The following is a 20,474-nucleotide window of genomic DNA, read 5'->3' on the forward strand; positions in this document are numbered from 1 at the left end:
TTTCAGGCGTGTTCCAGTTTGCACTCTGATTCATGACCGTGTAACGCTGCTGGAGCCTGTCAACTCCGCCAGCCGCTGGCACCCCACCTGTGTGGGATGGGGAGAGTTTTCCTGCCCGGCCGCAGGGGCGCGGGGGCTTGAGGTGGGGTGGGCGCATGGTGCCGGCCGCGGGGCCAGGAGCTCTGCCTGGGTGGCTGTGATGAGCACAGGTGACAGGGACACCCAGCGGTGCCAAGCCTGGGCATTCCCTCCCTGCCCTGCGTTCAGCCCTCACCTCAAACCCAGCTGCAGGAGGTGATTTTACAAGCCGTGTGCTCTGGATAACAACTGTGTCTGGGCTAAGCGACAATGCCTGCGAGACCCCGTCTGTCCTGCTTCCGGCAGCTCAAGAGTTTTCTCAGGAAGACAGGGTGGAGGCAGACTTGCAGGTAGCTCAGACTCACCGCACGCTCTGCCTTGGCTTTCAGCACCCAGTGCTGTGTGGGCTGGACACCCATGCTGCCCGCCAGTCCCCGGGCAAGCCCTGAGGAGCAGCACTCCCAGAAGGCAGAGGCCCTGATGCTGCATGAAGGCTGCCTTCTGCTTCCAGACGGGTCCTGGAACATGCAGGGTGAATGTTTACTTAAGCAAGCTCACAATAATTTTGGTAAGGGTAATTAAAGCCATGACATTTTCTAAGTACTGCTTCCTGTTTTCTCTGTCCTTGTTGCGTATGTTCTGCAGCAATGCTGCAGCAGAGAGGAAGAGCGCGCGTATGCGGACGGCAGCATGTGGGTGCATGGCTGAAGGATGTTCTGCAGGGTGGAGTTGCTGGGTGGCTGCGGGAGGGGATGTTGTCTGAATGCCCTGTGCTTGCACAGGGGGTATGAGCGAGTTTTGGGGCAGTTGTCCATGGCTGGGAGGATTTCAGGCTGTGCTGAGTTTCTGGGACATGCCAAGGCTGTTTCAGAGTGCACGCAGTTGCATTTGTGCACGCACAATACTACGGAAAGCAGCCGTGCTAGCAGTGTTTGGAACAGGACTTTTGGGTGTCTATTTACCTCCTCCATTCCCCTCTCTCCCACCTTCTGACACCAGCCCAGCCCCTTCCCACCCCTCAAGATTGCCCCGAGGCTGCTGCCTGCTGAGGTGGGAATGGTTTCACAAGTGTCTCCTGCTTTTGACTTTGCCTTCTCCACTTTGCTGTTGCTTCCCAAGAAAGGTCATTGTGCCACCAAGGCTGGGGTCAGTCCTGATCCCAAATCCAACGCCCGCATCTCGGGGCAGTCTGTGCCACCAAATATGGTCAGTGCTGGGGAGAGCCGCGGGCAGCCCTGGAGGGGCTTGGAAGGCAGCCACCGGGAGGGCTCTTGCCTGCAGAAACCCCCCAGGCGCTGCGCCCGGCAGGGCTGGGCTGCGCTGCTGCCGTGCTGGGGTCCAGCCGCTGCCGCGGAGGGACAGGCAGGACTCCTGGCAGGCAGGCAGGGCTGTGCAGCATCGCAGTTCTCCTGGGCGCAAGGCTTTCCCTCGTCCCCTGGCAGCGACTGCCACACACCCACCCCATCTCTCTGCACAGCCTGGACAGCACGGAGCCCAGCTGCTCCGCATAAAACAGCATTTTCTTGGTGACTGCTAACTGAGTATAATTCAAGCTAATGGCCTCATACATCATGACACTCTCCTTCACTCTGATTTACTAGACTAGGAAGCGTAAGCAGTCGCCAAGGTGGCAACCCTTTCCTCTGCTGAAAGCCATTTGCAGAGGGCCTTGTGCAGCCAGCCAGCCCCGCTCCTGGCCACGGGGGTCTGCCTGCCTCTTGCTGGGGTTCCCTCTCCAGCCCCTTTTCTCTCTTGACCGTTCCCTCCTGCAGAAAGGGCAGCTCCAGGGCCTGGCCCTGGGCTGGAGTGCAGGGGGCACCCAGGAGGCGAGGGGGGCCGCTGCTGCCCTGCCTGCCACCAGTCCCCTGCCCCCAGGCTGACACACGTAGGCTCTCGGCGAGACACCCTCTCCCCCAGCCACCGTCCCAGGGAGCCGTGCTTTGCAGCAGAGTCGTCCGGCGGTGGAGCAGAGGCACGGCCTGCACACACCCACCCAGCTGGGGCTCCAGGGTCCTGGCCAGCGTGTCCCTGTGGCCTCAGCAGTGAGGGGCACGCGGTGTGCTGCCAGGCCTGTGCCAGAGCAGGCCGTTGAGCCTGTTAATAACAGCACTGGTGGAAACGGTGGAAAAAGGGGTGGCGGGGAGCTTTGCAAGCCCCTGTGCGGGCTCCAGTGCCCAGATTCTGTCCAGGTCATGCTGTCGGCACCTTTGGTTTTGTTGTTGCTTTTCTGGCACTTGCGCAACCATCTGTCTCTCCCTGGCAACAGAACGACTAAATAGCTGCTCGCAGCTGAGGCAACGGGGAGCTGAGACCACAGAAATGCCAGGGACCTCTCCAAGGGGACTCCAGCTCCTCAGGCCTCCTCTGACGTGGCCCGAGCCCTGCCTCCCTCCCTCTGACCCTGCCGCCGTGGCTGCAGCGTGCCGGGTGGGTACCACTGCCGTCTTCAGGCCTGTGATTTCCTCCAGCAGCGGCTCTTGGCACTGAAATACCTCCCCACTGGCCTCATACCCGCTGTTTTCTTGAGCGGGCAGATGGGACAGAGAACAGCAAGCTGTTCCTTTGGGTGTGCCGTCAGGTTAGCAGCCATCCTGTGCCTTATCACTGCGCCTAAAACAGCCGCGCAGGTTACGTGTGTGAAGGAACAAACGCTGCAGCAGAAATCCCTTTCCCCCGGCTCCCATCTGCAGAGGAAGCGCCGGGGCCACCGCCAGGTCTCTGCAGCCCCGTGGCACCCCTGCAGAGGCGGCACATGTCACCACCACGGCCGGGGGACAGCACCCGCGCCCGCTCGTCGCCCCGCACCGCGGCTCTGCCCGGGCAGCTCCGCGGCACCGGGCCAGTCCTTCACCCGCCGTGGACGCCCCCGAGGCCTCCTGCTCCGCAGGGCTTCGCTCAGCAGCCGCCGCGCTGGCAGGAACCCTGCGCCCAGCCTGCAGCGCCGGGGCCGGGGGCTGAGACCCGGGGCTGGGCCGGCAGCGCAGCCCCGCTGCCGGGCGCTGACGCTCGGGGCTCGTCGTGAGGGTGTCCGGAGGAACCGAGAGGAACCGGCCTGCAACCGCCCGCGGAACGGGGACCCGGCGGCCCGAGGCGGCTCCGGGCCGCAGGGGACGGCCGGGCCGAAGCCGCCTCCTGTCGGCGGCCCCGGGGCGGCCGAGGCCGTGCCGCTGCGAGCCGTGCGCTGCGGCCCGACCCTGGCAGCCCATTACCGGGGCTGGCCCCTCTCCCCCGGCACCGGGCACCGGAGCTGCCCCGCGCCCCGCCCCGCTAACACCGCGGCCGAGCGCCGCCACCGGGCCGGAACCACCGGGCCGGAACCACCGCGCCGGGCTCGGGCGGGGCCGGAGCCTTCCCGCGGGACACAGGCCGGGCCGGAACCTTCCGGCGGGGCGCAGGCGGGACCGGAAGGGCGCAGCGGCGGCTTCCGGGCGGGCGCGGGAGGATGGAGACCATCCTAGAGCAGCAGCGGCGGTACCACGAGGAGCGGGAGCGGCTCATGGACGTGATGGTGAAGGAGATGCTCACCAAGAAGTCCACGGTGCGTCCGGGGCCGCGGGGGGGAGGGGGGGGCGCCCGCGCCCGCGCCCGCGCCCGCGGCAACCCTGCACCTCTCCCCGCTAACCCTGCGCCTGTCCCCGCAGCTCCGCGACCAGATCAACTCGGACCACCGGACGCGGGCCATGCAGGACGTGAGTGCGCCGCGACCCGGGGGGCGGCGGCCCCGGCAGGCCTGGGGTGGGCGGTGTCGGGAGCAGCGCGGGGCAGACCAGGCCTCTGGCTAGTGCCGCCAGAGCTCCCGGGAATGAGCGGGTCTGGCCCTGGTGACGTCCTTTGTGGCATTTGGGCCTTTCTTTTGTTTTGTAGAGGTACATGGAAGTGAGCGGCAACCTGAGAGACTTGTATGACGACAAGGACGGGTAAGTGCTTGTACAAACACCTCGTCCGGTGTGTGTGCACCTGAGCGTCTGCTGAGCGTGTTTTGCAGATGAAGAACTTGGGGGCTCTTTTAAGTCTATTGTAAATATATGAGGAGTAATACTGGTATGTGAGCCCAGGAATCACGTGTTGGAGACTAAACCTGCTAGAGCAGGACCCAGAATGCACATTGGATATGTACATGCTGGATATGCGCGTTTTGCTATTTTCTTGGTTTAAGTCATGGGGGAGGCCGTGAGTTGCCGTGAAGGTTTGTAAGTGGAGACTATGGCATGTTCAGTGAGATGTGACCCGGAGCCTCAAACTGTATGCCTGGCGGACTGTGACATCTGATGTGACTTTCTGAGGTTTGCAATCAGTCTTACTGGAGCTCTGTGTGATCAAAATGCAGCACTGGACCTGGAAAAAGATTGTATCAGTGTCAACATGTTTTCCTTTCCACTTGTAATCTGTCCTTTTTCATGAACTCATAGCTTACGGAAAGAAGAACTCAGTGCCATTTCAGGGCCAAATGAATTCGCAGAATTCTACAACAGACTGAAACAAATTAAGGAATTTCACCGGAAGCACCCAAATGAGGTAAGTAGTTCTCTACTTCATAAGAATAGGTGATTTGTGGTCTGTTGGAGCTTATCCCTACAATAAACAGACCTTTTTTTTTTCCAGTTTAATTGCCTTAATACACAAGTATTAAAATGACACTAAAATGTCACTTAAAAAAGAAAATGTTCAAGGTTAGGTAGTGCTTCAGAGGCAGTATGTAAGCTCCTGTGAGAGCGGTATGAATAGGAGAAGATGCAAGATGCTAACCGTGTTCTCTGCTTGCTGTGTGTTAGCTCAGGAGCGTTCAGTGCTGAGCTGGCGTTTGGTCTTGCTTTTCTTATGCTGGCTAAAGTCAGACTTTTTTTCTTTGTGCAAAAGCAATGGTGAAGAAATGCTTTGGATACGTTTTCAGTTAGCAGTTTTATTGTTTGCAACCTATTGAGATTTTATATTCATTATTCTGGGACATGAGCTGAAGTAATCATTTTTTCTGTAACTTCTGTGAAGATCTGTGTTCCGATGTCAGTGGAGTTTGAGGAACTGCTGAAGGCCAGAGACAACCCGAGTGAAGAAGCTCAAAGTAAGTTTGTAGTTTTTCTCTGTGGCCAGTTTAAGTGAAAATATGGTGCTTGCTTGAGAGGTATTATTTAATGAGTTGTTTGATCTGGTTTGCATGTTTCAGAGTTCCACCCCCCTTTTACTAAATGACTTCTGAAAATTGTTCTTTTATCATTTAAATTCTTCTGAACTGCAGCCCACTGGAATATTCCACAGTGGTGGTGCTCCTCTTGAGGACTGTTCTGGTTGCTTACTCAGAGAAGCAGTCCGATGTCTGATCAATGAGTATCCCACTTCCATTGTAAACATCTTCCTTAAGCATACATTAGTCCACAGTTAATCCTTTTTGAGTTCTAAAGCATATGTATAATAAGCAGGGAAGATTAAGCTCATAATAAAGCTCTTCATGATCTTTCCTACAGATCTGGTGGAGTTCACGGATGAGGAAGGGTATGGACGATACTTAGATCTGCATGATTGTTATCTCAAGTACATTAATCTAAAATCATCCGAGGTAGGTGGCTGCATGTGTCTGGGCAACTTCAGTGCTTAAGGCCGAGGGGTTTTTCTTTGGTTGGTTCATGGTTATTTATTGTGGTTTTTTTTTTTTTCTTAAGTAAATAAGTTCATTTCCAAATAGCTATTTCAAAGTCACTTTGTTGCACATGCAGCTTGACAGCATCTGAATTCTGAATGCTGCTTCATGACTCTCCTTTTGTTCTCTTCAGTTGATATCTCTCTATTGTTAATGGTGGCCTTGTAAAAGCCTCTGTTTTCTGCTACTGAGTACCGATAGGTGTCTAAGGCAATGTGTTAGCGCACAGAGAACTCCGGGCCTCTGTAGTCCAGAATAGTGGCATGAGCTAGTGCTTTTCTTCTGGTCTGGTAACTGGAAAATGGATATTAATTTGGCTGCATGTGTATAAAGTCTGACTCAAACTTCTTCGTTCTTAGAAATTGGATTATATCACTTACTTATCCACATTTGACCAACTCTTTGATATTCCCAAGGAGAGGAAAAATGCCGAATATAAGAGGTGAGCCTTTTTGCCTACCTGCTTCTTTTATGACAGTTGATGAGAAGGAATTTGCTTCTTAATTGCTGCTAAGAATATAATTAACAGTCAAACTTAACTCATGTAAATTGGGTCACTGAGCTATAGTAACTCAGTCGTGTGCCTGAGCCCTGAGAAGACATGCAGCGCAGCAAAAATATGGAAAGGCATATTCTACTCTGTGGAAGGACCTTACTTTATCCTTGTAACGGCTGCATCTAGAAATCGTGTGTTGAAAACTGTCATAATCTCGATGACTTCCCTTTGGAGTACTAGAGGGTAATTACTTTCTGAAGGTGTGGTTAGAGAAATATGTTAGAGGTTGATACTGAATTACCTGTGCTCGTGATTACTCTGCCAGGTACCTTGAAATGCTTCTTGAGTACCTACAGGATTACACAGATCGAGTGAAACCATTACTGGACCAGAATGAACTTTTTGGGAAAATTCAGACTGAGTTTGAGAAGAAGTGGGAAAATGGAACGTTCCCTGGCTGGCCGGTGAGCAGTTGTTAAGCCCATGTGAATGCTTCTGTATTTGTGATAGGTTTTCCGTGAATCACTTGTGTAAAGTCATCGGTGAGGTTAAGTCTAATAGCCAGGTGTGTAGTGGTGTATCATAAAGATGCAATTTAATACTGACTTGAATTTGAAAATCAATGTAACCGGTTTGAAATGAACCTTTTTTAAGGTTTGCTTATTCTGTATCTTCTCTATTGTTTCATTGCTCAGTTTAGTGAGAGAATTTTTCTCTGTGAAATGAACTGCTTTTCTTGAGGTTAGAATATTACATTGCATGAAGTGTTATAGGATGTCACAAAGATTTTGCATGTGTTTTTTCTTGGCAGAAAGAGACCAGCAGTGCACTCACTCACGCGGGAGCCCACCTGGATCTCTCAGCATTTTCCTCTTGGGAGGTACGTTTTCAGTGCTCTGCACTTAGTGCTAAATCTTGAGCAGGTGGAAGCTTAGTCGTTTTGTTTCTTTTCATAATTTTACTTGCTGCGCTTTCACCTCTAGCTCTGTGCTCTCTGAATAAAACTTTGATTATGCTGATGATTTAATTTCTCCCATTAGGGAGATGTAACTTGAAAGATCTGGTTAGATTTGTCACATTCCTCATTTTTCAGTGAGGAGTGGTGCACTCTTGATAGTCCTTTCTTGAATAGTTTGTTGTTTGGGATTTTTTTCTTTTTTGATGAGTTACAATATGGATGTATGTCCATTATATTTGTTTAATACCTTCTCTCTTATTGTGATTTACTTTAATTGAACAGGAGTTGGCCTCCCTGGGATTGGACAGATTAAAATCAGCTTTACTGGCCCTGGGACTAAAATGTGGCGGGTAAGGTGCAGTTTTTTCTATAGTTACTTTTCATTTTTTGAGATCTTCCTGTCTTGCATTCCTTTATGGGATACTTGTTTTGTCATCTCTATTGTATAAGAAATACTTTAATGGTGTAGGAAAGAAGAAACATTGAGAACCAATCGGGGGATACTGCGATCTACTGTTTTGAAAAGTGTCCTGTACTGAAGTCTCTTATATAGAAGAATTTGGCTTAAGGAATGAAGACAAAGATAATAGGAAATCTCATGATCTCTTAAAAGCTAAATTTAGAATTTTGTTGCATGAATTCAAATAGTTCTCAGGAAATGTAAAACTATGGTTTGGACTCGTCTCCTCCCTGCTTCTCCATAGGACTCTGGAAGAGCGTGCTCAGAGACTTTTTAGCACTAAAGGCAAATCCCTAGAAGCACTTGATCCTTCCTTGTTTGCGAAGAATCCAAAGACAAAAGGAAGCAAAAGGTGAGTTCCTAAAGGTCATTCTCAGGTTGGTGTTGTTTTCTTCACTTGGATGAGAAGTATTCTATAGACATCGCTCTTGTATAGTCGTGACAGAGAGATTCTTGGAGTATTAGGAGCTTTTCATGTTGGACCAAATAGGCCTGAACCAAATGGAAGATATCAGAGCTGAATGGTTTGTGTGTAGTTTAGTTTACATGAGCTGTTTGGTACTTGTTTCTGTTTTCTTGCTGTATACAAGTCAAATATGTCTTTAGGAGTTCAGTGTACACATGATGTTTGCAGTTCTGGAATGGACTTCATCAAGTTTCTTTATCTGTTTCCAGAGACACTGAAAGAAATAAAGATCTTGCATTCCTGGAAGCTCAGATTTATGAGTATGTAGAAGTTCTTGGGGTAAGGATTTTATTTTATCTTTGAGCTTTTTATTTCAGAAATGTCAAATAGTGACTGAAAAGTCATCCACATCTTTACCCAGTGCTTTCATAGACAGCATGCCCAGAAGAGTTATTTTCATGTCCAGAGACATAATGTTTTAAAGTGCGTGTTAGCAGATAGCTTTTTCTGTCAGTAGGTAGAATATGATGGATTACACTTATCTTTCCATTAGCTAATTATTTGGCAGGCTTTTGTGAACAGACCCAGGTACAGAGGCTACATGTTCGCTTGAGGAAGCCTGCCTTTTCTTCTTTTTTTTCTTCTCTTCTTCTAGGCACCACATCAATGTAGATAATTTCTATTTTATGCCTAAGTCACAGGGTATTGCAAACCTTTACTTGTCCTGCCTTGATGCTTGCCTTAAGTCTTTGCTTCAGTTTGGGGTGATTGCTTTTAGCAGGGTGGCTGTTGCTGTTAGCTTGCCATATTGGAAGTGCTAATGGTAGTACAAGTTTTTCATTCTTTGGAAGTAGGAAATGTTATACTAAAAACTTAAGTTGTTGTGCTAAATAAAATGATAGTTCTGTGTTTCGTACTGGTCTTCCATTCCCCTCCCTCTGTACATTGAGGAAGTGTTTCACACTGCAAGAGTTTGCCCTTATTTTGTTGCTGTCGTGTTGTGTGAACAATTCCTTCTCTTTTCTCACACTCTAGGAACAGAGACACCTCACTCACGAGAATGTGCAGCGTAAGCAAGCCCGGACAGGGGAAGAGAGGGAGGAGGAGGAGGAAGAGCAGATCAGTGAGAGTGAGAGTGAAGATGAAGAAAATGAAATCATTTATAATCCTAAAAATCTGCCTCTTGGTTGGGATGGCAAGGTAACTGAGATTGTCAGGACTGGAAAAGCGGGAGATGTCACTGACTCCACACTACTCTTCTGTTTGAGCCTGCCTTGCCATTTGGCCTAATCTTTGTTTCTCTTTGCTTGTCAGCCAATCCCATACTGGTTATATAAATTACATGGTTTAAACATCAACTATAATTGTGAGATTTGTGGTAACTACACCTACCGAGGGCCCAAAGCTTTTCAGCGTCACTTTGCAGTAAGTAATGTTTTGCTACAAAAAGATCAGTGCTATGTTCAGATAATCTTTGTAATAAGTAACTAGTAAATCACTGAAGTGCCTGAGTGGCACTTCTTCCACTTCTAAAATGTGGGTCCAGGCTGATGCTGCAGGGCCATGCAATTGGAACTATAAATTATGTAGGGCGTTCTAAGGTCTCTTCTGCAAATTTCTATACGGTCCCTTCTTGTTTGAACACTAACTCCAGTATACAGGTCTGATTGGTGCAGAGTGCCTGTTGACTGCCAGTCTATTATTGCTGTCTAAAATACAGAAAAAATATTTTTATAGAGGTTTTTAGGACCGGTAGATTTGTGTTTTGATAGTATTTGTTTCACCCTGTCCAGATGTTAACATGTCTTTTAGTCTTTGGCATTGCGGGTGAAGTGGCATTCCCTCTCGTACCTCTTGCCTCTTCTCCCCAGGAGTGGCGACATGCTCACGGGATGAGATGCCTGGGCATTCCCAACACTGCACATTTTGCCAATGTCACACAGATTGAGGATGCAGTCTCACGTAAGTAGTGGTGGCAGAACAGGGAACATGTGGCATAAGAACGCTCATATTAGCCCTCGCCAAAAATTTGTTTTACCCTATGACCAGAGACTAGTTTCGGGAAAGAGGGTAGGAAATAATGGTGCATGTTAAGAGCAACCCAGCTCATAAAAGGAGAATGGCTTTTTTAATTTGTACCTGCAAGAGTAGATGCTTGCTGGGATTGCCAGCGACCTGTTCATGTGTTGCCAGCTGTTTTGTCTGTAATGCTTTGTGTATGAAATACCAGCCAAGTGCAATGAGCCACCATTTCTTTAGGTAGAGTGTGGCTCCATCATTCTGTGTAACTCTTACTTAATTGATGTTCGTCAACATCTTCATGGGGAAGCCAGAAAAACCTTCAGAAATGGTAGAGGCTATAGGCAGATTTTGAAAGCCTACAGTACTTAAGACTTACAGTGATTATAATTTAATGCTGCTAATCTGTGCTCATGTTTTGAGGAGGCTGCCTCATGCAGAGGTGGTTTCTTGAATCTACCCCGCTTAGGTTAATAGATACAGATTATGGTTCCTGGAGGTAAATTAATTCTTGCCTAGAAGAAACCAAACAGGTAAAGCCTTGATTTCCCAAACAAGCTATTATTACCTTTGGAGCTGTATCTCTGAAGTAGTGTTTTTGGACCTTTGTCTGTGGTGTCCCATCCTGAATGATCACTTTAAAGCCTTGTTTGCTTTAGTTCTTGTGCCTTTCAGTAAACCGTACAGGGGTATGATACATTTGTAATGGATATTAGATACATTCCTGGACTGCTGAAGTGACAGTGTTTTAAAGGAAAGGAAAAAAAAAAGCTCACATATATATTTTACTAAATTAAAAACTAGTATCTTAAGGGAAACGGCATCAGATCCTGTATGACTTTGTATTTACAGTGTGGGCAAAGCTGAAACAACAGAAGGCTTCAGAGAGATGGCAGCCTGATACAGAGGTGAGATGTTATAGAGGCGTTTGGATGTCTCTGGTCCTGTGTACATAGGAACCCCCCATTTACCTTGCATGAACTGTCTGGCTCTGTCAAGAGAGTTTCTAAGAGAGTCCCCTGCATGCTGGAGAGAGAAGCAGGAGCCTATGCTGCTGGTTGCACAGCTCCTGTTAGTGGTGATGTATGAAAAGCACTTCTTGTGCTGTATTGGAAAGTAGTTCTGATAGGACAGACTCAGCCCTTTGTGTACGAATCTTTTAATACACTGCTTTACAGTACCAATGTTATCTTTGCTTTGTGAGAAGAAAAAGGAACTGTTGTGAGCCGTGTGTGCACTTACACTAGTGCCTTTTCTTAAACTTCTGTCTCAAACCAGTTTTCAACAGTATGCAGGGCAACCATGGGAAATACAGCCTGTAGCACAGCTTGTAATTATTCTGACTCTGGATAAGCTCTGGAGCCTGCGGGTAGATCCACTGCATACCTTCATGTAGAGAGGTTCTTGGCAGGATGGTCGTGTTCAGTAGGTGCTGCTGGAGCTACAGTTCAAATGCTGTAGTACAACCCGAGTCAGGCTGTGTCCAGGTGTTGCTAAATTGTTCATTCCATTCTAGGAGGAATATGAGGATTCCAGTGGGAACGTGGTGAATAAAAAGACCTATGAAGACTTGAAACGTCAAGGGCTGCTGTAGCTTTTCCCAGGTGAAGGATTTCACATCTGAAAAGCAAGCGGAGATGTGTCGTCAGCAGCTCTGACTCTTCTTCAGTTTCTGGATTTTCTATGTGCATGAATATAGATTTCAAGGATACTTTATAGAATCACTTTCTAGTAAGCCCCTTGTGAAAAGCAGACTTGTGACGTTATTTTATACTAAAAAAAAAAACCTTGAAAAATAAACTGTTTTAATTTAGGAAGTGCTGAGAAACTTGTCTCCTTTCGTATGCTGGAAGGAAGAGATTTGATTATGGTATTTTTAAAATGTATTTTTAAAATGTAGAATTTTTTACGCAGTTTGAATTGTCAGAAACAATTGCTTCTCTCTTATTCCCGTTCTGATGGCAATTTTTGTGATGAAGATTGACTTTCTGTAAAGCACACATGAACATTGCATGCTGACAACGAGTAACGGTCCTGTACTCCCTCTTTCTGTAAGCATATGGTTTTCTTTGGGCTCCTTTGCAAAACAAATTTATTTGGCTTGCATTGCTGCTTTTACCTCACGTCTGTCTCCCTGTGGAGGTTTGGCCACTGGGAGTTTTTCAGGGAATTAATAATAGAGCTTGATTTAGGTTGGGCTGTGTGGGCAGTTTGTGGTAATTTCTCCAGCACTGTGGCAGTCCTCGTGCCCCCTCCGGCCCCTCAGGTGGGGTTTCATTTTGGTATAGAGTTGTGTGACACCTCTAGCCTCAGAAAAACCCTTTCTCTGTTGTCGCTGTGGAGGGCTGTTTGCATCCCCAGATGCCGTGGAGCCGCAGGTAACAAACACTTCCCCCGGGTGATGGTTTGCGCAGCCGGTGGTTGGCAGGGGTGGGGCTGGTTGCTGGCACCAGGGTGCGAGCCTGCGCGGCAGGTACCGCAGCTGCTGTCGGTGCTCGGAGGCTCTCCACTGCTCCAGTGGCTACAGGCTTTCGCTGGGGCTTCAGGGAGCAGACGGACAGGGTGAGTCAATGCTGTGGGCTCTTTCCTTTCTGTCCCCTGGGGGAAAGTTTTTCTCCTTGGGATGAGGCTGTGTCTGGTGGGCGTTTGTTCCTAGCCTGCCCTGGAGCTGAGCTGGGCTGTGCTGGACTGGGACCCTGCTCTGTAAGGGTGTCCAAACCTGGCCTGGGTGGTGGCTGCCCTGGTTTGGAAGGCGAGAGAGATGCCAGCGTGCATTGTCTTCTCTTTCACTCTGTACGCAAGCTTCAGCCATTCCAGGTCCTTGGGGAATGCTAACTGGGCCTAAATCAAGACAGGAGGGGAGTGTTACAGTTCTCCTTGGAGAACTTGGCCATGGAGCCTGTTTGGAGTCACGTCTCTACTGTTTCCTTAGCTAAACAGGTAAAGATTTTGAATGAAAGCGGAGAGATTCCTACAATGGAGAGCTGGGTGTCATGAGAAGCACCAAAGCAGGTAGAATTTCCCAAACCATGGGGGCGGTGAAAAGCTGTGCAGACACCTCTTTGTAGTCAGGACTTGACAGCAGTGTGGAGGCATATGGAAGGACGTAACCAGGAGCTTCACAGCAGAAAACCTCTGTCCATTGAACCCGCTCCGTCACGAAGCCTAGCTGCTGTTGGCAAAACCCCGTTCTCCCCGCCGTGAAGCAGCGGTGGCTCCTGTGCCCACCCTCAGGAGCAAGCTGCTGCAGCAGCTTTGCCAGGCAGCTCTTGTGTCACGGCAGATGTGCCTCCTGCCCTGTCTGGCCGGCCTGTGTTGCCTTCCCAGAGGTGCTGCCTGGTTTCCGTGCTCAGTCCGGGCAGCGAGCCGCTCGCAGTCTGAGGGCCGTGGCGCCCAGGCTGGGCAGGTGGGAAATCCTGCGCGAAAGGCATGTGTATGCCACCCTCCTGGGCTGGGGGGCTGCGGTGTGGGCTGGCAGGGAGGGGAGACACACGCAGAGATGGACAGGTGGGAAGGATGTGACTGTTTATTTTGAGTTAACCAGAAATATTTGAGCGTTGGCGGTGCAACAGCTCTTTATGATCCAGAGCATTTCCACCTCTTGCTAGGGAAAACCACTTTAGCTGTAAATGTTCCTGTTTATGTTCCATGTGAGTTGTGTGCCAGAACTAATAGGCCTGTGTTTTGCTCTTTGCCAGGTCCTGAGGGCCTGTTGCGTGGGTATGTCTGGAAATGGGTGTTTTTCACACGAGACTTTCTCTGTCCATCCACAGCAAGGACTGCTATGGAGGGTCCCTCTTGCTGCCCTGAGCTCTGAGGGCTGGTGGGCTTGGGTCCTCCCGTGATGGGTGCTGCTGCCAGTGGGTCACATCTTCATTTGCAACAGCATCAGCAAACTGCTGCGTGGTGCCAAGTGTCATCCGAAACTACCCTGCCTTTTGTGCTCCTGGCAGCTGCCTGCAGCTCTGCGTATTGCCTGAGAGCACCGGAGGAGGGAGGAGGGTTACCACACCAACGGGAGCATGTGGCTCCCCGGGGCGCTCCTGCTCTCCAGCAGCTGTGCTGTGCCCCTGGGCCCCGTCAGCAGCAGGCGGCTGTGGCAGCGTCGGTGGTTTTGGAGAGCCTCTCGGGAGGGAGCGACTGTGGACATCCTGGGGCTGAGCCTGCGCGGCTGAGCACTGCTCCTGCGAGCATGCAGCCGTGCGCAGCACTGTGCTGCGGCCGTGGGGCTCGTACTGGAGGTAGAGTGCAGACCTGTACTGGGGTGTCTGCCCCGCACCTCTGTGGGGCAGCTCCCTGCACCCTCCAGCAGCCAACCGCGGCACTCAGCAGCAATGCAGGCAGGAGCTTCCTGCTGCCCAGCTCTGATCGTGCCTCTTCCTGCCAGGTCCCAGGTGAAATTGCTGGTGGATGAAGATGGCAGGTTGCCGATGGCTCGTCCCCTCTGTTCAAGGTAACAGGGGCTCTGCCACAGCATGGAGAGCGGCATCCGTCCTGGCATGCCCAGGATGCCCGTCCCTGCCCCAGCTGCCGGAGGCTGTGCCAGAGGCTCCCTGGGGCGAGGGGCGGCTGCTGGTCACCTGGGGCTCTGGGCAGCTGGGGGGGGTTCTTTCTGCAGCAGGGCTGGTCCCCTGTGGCCAGCATGGGTCCCTTACCTTAGGTGTGTCTGTGGGGAACTGGCCACCACCCTGCTCCAGGGAGGCTGGTGGGGGCTGGATTGGGTGTTTCAAGAGTGAGCTGCCCGTGCTACTGGGGAGGCTCTTTGGGCTGTGGGTAAAGTGGGCGGCAGATGTGGGGGTCTCAGTCATTCCCCCTCCATTCCAGGCCTGCTGCTCTGCATCTTGGCTCTGCACCTCTGCGTCCAGGACCCTCTTGCCACAGCAGGTGAGCTCTGCACCCCAAGGGAAACCTGGGGCTCCTGTGGGGAGCAGGGCAAAGGCAGTGTGGTGCAATGGGGACTTTGTCCCTGTCCATCCAGGGTGTATTCTGTAGGATGGAGCTGCACTGAGGAACCTTTTTTCAAGGTTTTGACTCCAGAAAAGCCTGTTCTTCACAGGCAGTGTGGCGGGAAGGGGGAGGGAGAAGCTGTTATAAAATCTGTCCATAGTGCTGCTGCGGTAGTCTGTTGTCTCTGACTTGCTTGTCGGGCCGCCCGCTCACTGGCTGCAAACAGACCTTGTTTGGGACATCCTGTCACTTACTGCCATCCACATCCCAACCACAGTGTGACGGATGCTTCCCGCAGATGCAAAGGACCCTGCAGAGGCTCAGGAGGGGATGCAGGGCTTGCTGAGCATGAGGTTGGTTTTTCCTTCACCAAGGGGGAATTTTGTGTCTTCCAGAGCACAACGCCGCCACCAACGCCTCGGTGGCTGCCAACGCCTCTGTGAACAGTACAGAAGAAACACCGGTAAGGAAAGGAAAGGAAAGAGGGCCGTTGGCTGGGCTGTTACAGCCCCACAGACAGAGTCTCTAGCCTGACTGGTCTCTTGCGGGAGCCAGGAGTCCCATGAGAGGAGTCCTGGGGTGGAAGGGGAGCAACTCGGGCATGGCGGGTGGGTGCACAGAGGCAGCCCCTCCAGACAGCGAGGCCATGGTTGGGGACAGCACCGTGGTGCCGTGCAAGGAGGCTTCGCTGCACGGTGACACTCTGATGTGTTCTCCCTCCAGCTCACCTGCCAGAGCTTTCAGTGCTCTGGGGAGAGGTGTTACCAGGCTGAAGCCCATGCCAACGAAACGGTGACCTGCCATAATGAGACTTACTGTGAGGTACGGAGCTTGCTGAGACGGAGGTGCAGGGGGGCTGTGATAGGGAAAGTCTGTTTTCCCCTTCTTTATATCAGGAATCCACAGTACTCTATTAAGTCTGTGTCAATCCCCTCTTTCCCTTCTCTCTCTCTGTTGCAGTCTGTCAGTTATTTTTGCTCCTTCGTAATGGCATATCTTCACACTCCTAGCATTTTTTCCTTTGGCTCTGCTATTGCAGCTTTATCGTTTCTCCAGCACGAACTACACAGCCAGGTGCAGCAGTGCATGCGGCACAGAGATGTGCAGGACCAACAGCAGTGTGAGCACGCAGCACTGCGCCCTGGACTGCTGCAACTCTCCCCTCTGCCTGCAGCTCAATGCCAGCTCCTATGGTAACTGCCCGCAGGGTCCCCGGTGGCGGTCTGAGGTTAATTCTGCTGCACAGGAGGGAGACGGGTGGGCAAAAACCCATTGCAGAGGGCTGGCTGTGGCTGCATCGCCACGTCTCCTCTGCCCTGGGTCAAGAACCCAGTCCTTCAGAGCTGGGGTGAAGGGAAGGGGTGGCCCAGCAGCTCCGGCCGCAGCGTCAGCCGCACGGGTGAATCTGTCCAGTTGTGTGGCTGTGGAGGGCTCTGCGCGGGCTGTGTGCTGGGCGCAGCCTCACAGGGCTCCTTGTGTGTCTGCAGGTGACCTGCCACCTGCCACTGCACCGCCTACGACCACCACCACCACCACCACCACCACCACCCGAGCTCCCCCCCGAAACGTAGGTACTGGCCGGGCAGACGCCGCTGCGGCCACAGGCTCTCCTGGGGGCTGCTGGGACGGCTGAGCTCCCACCTGAGCGGGGGGAGAGGGGAAGGTCCCTCCTGCACCTGCTTTATAGGGTCAAAAGCTGCCTCGGGAAGGGGAACAAATCCTTAATGAGCTTTGAAAAGAAAGAATCCAGAGTAACAAGCTCTGTCAAACAGGATTTTTCCCAAGGCCAGCACTTACATCAGTTCAAGCAGTTTGAACCCACTGCATGGTGAGCCTTCCTCACAGCCGCAGGGAGGGCGCAGGGACTGATGGGGCACTGTAGCCTTTCTCCTGAGCCTACGTGAAGGGGAAGGTGCTTATCTTTGCAGAGCCCTGTCAAGAGGAAGGAAAAGGAGGTTTGAAACTTGTTTGCTATGCTGGTGTTTCACTAAAGTTTCCTGCAGTGTCAGATGGGGTGCTGTTAGTCTTTTATCTCTCTGTACCTAAAAACGTCTGAGATAGCAGTGGCCAAATACCAAGAACAGAGGGGGATTTAGAAAGGAGCCCTCAGGAAAGAAGGGCTGTCTGAAGTTCGTTTCTTGTCCTGGGAGTCCTGCTCTCTGGACCGATGAATATACGGTGTCTCCTCTGGTCCTCTCTTGTAGGGGAAAGTGTGTGCAGCATTCTCCTGTCACGGGGACGGTTGTTTCAAAGGCAAGACGACTGTTGCTAGATGCATTGTTGGGCATGACTTCTGTGAGGTATGGCCTTGGGGCTAAAAAGCAGAACAGCTCATGAGCTGGGATGTGCCCAGGAGCCCGGGTGCCTCCCTGTAATGTGAATACTAAAGGCTTGGCAGGACCCCCAGGCTAATGTCTCTCTCCTCCTTCCAGATGAAGAAGATGGGCTTGAATTACATGGCGGGATGTAGCAGAGCCTGCAAGGCTGCCAAACCAGTCTGTGCTGGTGGGATGAAGGCTGCCTGTTACCAGGAGTGCTGCCCAGCTACCCTGAAAGCCAGCTGTCTGAAACTGGATGGCAAAGTTCATGTCAATAGCGCTGGGCAGGTGACTCCGGCCCTGCTCTTGAAGCTCGTGTCATGTGGGGTGGTCCTGCTCCTGAATTACAGGGTCTCAGCTTCCCTCTGGGGGTAAGCAGCAGTCCGGGTGCTCCGCAGCCTGCTCTCCTGCAGCGGAGCTCTGCAGCGCTCGTTAGGATCCCTGTCTCTCTCTGACTTCAGCTAAGGCTGCTATCGAACGCACTCTGTTACGTCCCTGTCCCAGGAACAAGGTGGCCCAGTTGCAGGTGGCTGCTTCTCCCCCTGTGCAGGTGCCTCCCGCCCACGGGGCGACCCCAGGCCTCTGAGCGAAACATGGTGGCAGTGGCTGCGGGTTGCCGATAGGCTCCAGTCTCTGTTCGTGTTGTGCTGCAGCACAACGTTCCTGCGCACTCTGCTTCGAGAAGAGGCTGTGGGCGTCTGCTCGGGTGCTCTACCCAGGGATGGTTCCTCCCGTTTTTGAGCTGCTCAGTGAATGGCAAGTCCTGACCTGGGTTCCCTCTCGGTGTGGTGAGCCAGCGCTCTGCTTCATACCTCTGGCTGGTCACAGCGATGACACTGGTTCCCTGCCCAAGCTCCTGCAGAGCTGGGGGGATCTGAGCAACTGCCCTGTGGGATGCCCTCTTCCGTGAGATGCTCTTCCCTTTCCACTGTTACGGCACCATTTCCACCTGCTTCCCAGTCCCAGTTCAAGTCTTTTCTGGGTTGCAACTGGAGAGGATGAATTTCTGGTGCCCCAGTGCCTCGCTTGTGCTTCACGAGCAGCCCTTTGTACCTAAGCCAGTATCGTGTGCAAGGGACCCTGAAGCATGTGGCAAAAGCCAGGTCTCCTCTTGTGCCCCTTTCCTGGGTGGCTAGTTAGGCAGGAAAGCCCTTTTGTTAGCACACTTAAGCAGCAGTAGTTTTTCCCCTTGTCTTTCCAACAGCAGCTCATGTAGCTGCCCTAAGGGCTGGGGCCCTCCTGGCCCAGCTGGCAGGGTACAGGTTACTGACGGGCTGGCTGAGCTTGAAGCTGTGCCTGAAGCCTATGGAAGGAAAACTTCTTTCCCCTGGGGCTGCTCATGCAGCATGGTAGCACACGACTGCCACTCTTGCACAACTAGCAGAGGGCCATGGCCCCTGCTCCTCTGGCTGGCCCTCTGTGTCTGCTCGTGGGCAGCTACACTTGCTTGGAGTTCACTACGCTTGGCTTGGTAGCTGCCCTGCGCAGGACCCTGCTGCTGATCCCAAATCCACCTCCCATCCCTAAGCTCCACCTGCCCAGGACTGGTGAGTCCTGGCTCCTGTTCAGTGTCTTACATTTCAGTGAATCTTAAATACTTGTAATCGAGACTCCCCCAGTGTATCCAGAGGAAAAGCACTTAATCTATGCACTAAGCTAGGTACAAAGAGGTATTCTTCCCTGCCCTGCCAAAAACCTGTAGGCTTGTGAGACTTGCAAGCTAATTACGGTTTCTGAGAGCTGCTGCAGTGTGTGCGTCTGTGCTGCTGGGACTGCAGATGCTGGGATGAGTGACCTCAGGAGTAAGAACAAGAGGGTGTTAAGCCTGCTTAAGAACGAGCAAATTCTGCCTTGACTGAAGGCACAGGGTCTGCTCTAGTTAATAATCTGCTTGCAGCACAGCCTTTCTGGGCACCCTCTTACTTGTTAGTTTAAAACTGCTGTGGTATTGAAATATCTCATGTTTGGGTAGGTAAAATTAGTAATTCTGTTTCATCTCCAATTCTTAGGCAGGAAAATGGGATTAATCTAAAAGTGTCTCATGTTTCAGACGATCCTGTATCACATCTGTGATTCTCTATTGCTAAAGGTAGAGCAGAGACGTCAGCATTGGCCTGTAACGTGAACCACCCCCCGCGCTCCCCCCAGCCTGTTATTGCATCACACGGAGCTGCTGCAGAATTCACCAGTGTCAATGCGCTGCCCATCGTGCAAACACACACTCTGCTGTCCTCTGTCACTGTTGTCTCTCTAAAGATTGCAGGGCCCCCTGCTCAGTGACAGGGGTGTTTTGAGTGTGGCTGAACATGACACAACTTGTGGGAAGGGGAGGGACAGCCTGGGTGTGCTGGTCCGAGGCGCAGCGCTGGCCGGCCCGCGCAGCCTCGCGCTTTCACCAGCAGAAAGGCTTTGCTCTGCCAGCCCTTACAAGGTGCCGCAGGCCGAGTTCTTGTGCAGCGGATGTGGGACTAGATGAAAAAAGCCAGACTGAAACGGCAGCCGGCCCCTTCCACGTTGCAGGGCAGCCTCAACCAGCCTGCTGTTCTGGTGCATCGAAACCGCAGCACAGGGTTTGGGGCATGTTTTAAATTTGTTTCAGGCCACAATGTCAGCATATCCATAGCAAATGAAAACAGGGTGAAACCCAGGGTTGTTCTATCTCAAAAATACCATCCAGCACTGCATTTCTTGTAAGAATAGAGGTTTAGCCTTTACAGCAGATATTTCAGACTGTTCTCCTTTCGTTTCCTCTTTGCAGTCTCTCATCCTTTCTGCACGGCTGCTGGAGCGCAGAGAAGAGAGCGGAAAGGCAGACAGCAGCGTGGTTACTTTAACAGAGACTGCTTGGTTTTTTCCTGATCTCTAGATCTTGGCTAATGCTCCTACATCTGTGGAAAAGCTGACTTAGGCCAAACTGTCGTATCTCTACTCTGCAAAAGACAATGTCTGGCGACATCTTCTAGCACCTGCTTACACACCCTGCAGTAACTCATTTGCATAATAAACCGGCAGCTCAAAAGTTGGCTTCTTGAAATTCAACTACAAATTAATTCAGGGTGCTACTGAAAAAAGAGCATCTCCCGACCTTACCAGGAAATTAACCCTTCCAGCTTCCCGCCGACCCCAGAGCCCCCCCGCTTCGGGAGAGGGCCGCAGGACG

General features: G+C 51.7%; 2 protein-coding genes and 1 long non-coding RNA gene across 3 annotated transcripts; 2 read left to right on the forward strand and 1 right to left on the reverse strand.

Annotated features, from left to right (window-relative positions):
* The first annotated feature begins 3,466 nt into the window (after positions 1–3,466).
* SF3A3 (splicing factor 3a subunit 3) lies at positions 3,467–11,862 on the forward strand. The gene is made up of 17 exons (XM_075173860.1): positions 3,467–3,616; positions 3,720–3,767; positions 3,943–3,995; positions 4,488–4,593; positions 5,065–5,137; positions 5,538–5,629; positions 6,070–6,152; positions 6,532–6,670; positions 7,018–7,086; positions 7,447–7,514; positions 7,869–7,976; positions 8,300–8,369; positions 9,066–9,230; positions 9,345–9,455; positions 9,902–9,992; positions 10,902–10,957; positions 11,566–11,862. The coding sequence occupies exons 1-17, from the start codon at positions 3,521–3,523 to the stop codon at positions 11,641–11,643; spliced, it is 1,506 nt and encodes a 501-aa protein (XP_075029961.1). The 5' UTR covers positions 3,467–3,520; the 3' UTR covers positions 11,644–11,862.
* A 220-nt stretch (positions 11,863–12,082) lies between these two features.
* On the forward strand, positions 12,083–20,430 carry LOC142092998 (uncharacterized). Its single transcript, XM_075173861.1, has 8 exons — positions 12,083–12,611; positions 14,437–14,502; positions 14,874–14,933; positions 15,392–15,459; positions 15,720–15,818; positions 17,201–17,296; positions 17,429–17,685; positions 20,073–20,430. The coding sequence occupies exons 2-8, from the start codon at positions 14,460–14,462 to the stop codon at positions 20,146–20,148; spliced, it is 699 nt and encodes a 232-aa protein (XP_075029962.1). The 5' UTR covers positions 12,083–12,611; positions 14,437–14,459; the 3' UTR covers positions 20,149–20,430.
* Positions 14,085–20,443, reverse strand: LOC142092999 (uncharacterized). Its single transcript, XR_012677272.1, has 3 exons — positions 20,405–20,443; positions 16,794–16,928; positions 14,085–15,433 (listed from the first exon to the last, which is right to left on the reverse strand). It is a non-coding gene; the product is annotated as an uncharacterized LOC142092999 (long non-coding RNA).
* Between the last annotated feature and the right edge of the window lie 31 nt (positions 20,444–20,474).

This window comes from Calonectris borealis, chromosome 25 (genome assembly GCF_964195595.1).
Source record: "Calonectris borealis chromosome 25, bCalBor7.hap1.2, whole genome shotgun sequence".
NCBI classification, from domain to species: domain Eukaryota; kingdom Metazoa; phylum Chordata; class Aves; order Procellariiformes; family Procellariidae; genus Calonectris; species Calonectris borealis.

Coding starts and splice junctions, on each gene's coding strand:
- SF3A3 (XM_075173860.1), top strand. CDS start 3,521: ATGGAGACCATCCTAGAGCAGCAGCGGCGGTACCACGAGGAGCGGGAG. Junction 3,768..3,942: donor GGACGCGGGCCATGCAGGAC/GTGAGTGCGCCG, acceptor TTTGTTTTGTAG/AGGTACATGGAAGTGAGCGG. Junction 5,630..6,069: donor TTAATCTAAAATCATCCGAG/GTAGGTGGCTGC, acceptor CTTCGTTCTTAG/AAATTGGATTATATCACTTA.
- LOC142092998 (XM_075173861.1), top strand. CDS start 14,460: ATGAAGATGGCAGGTTGCCGATGGCTCGTCCCCTCTGTTCAAG. Junction 15,460..15,719: donor ACAGTACAGAAGAAACACCG/GTAAGGAAAGGA, acceptor TTCTCCCTCCAG/CTCACCTGCCAGAGCTTTCA. Junction 15,819..17,200: donor ATAATGAGACTTACTGTGAG/GTACGGAGCTTG, acceptor CCTCTCTTGTAG/GGGAAAGTGTGTGCAGCATT.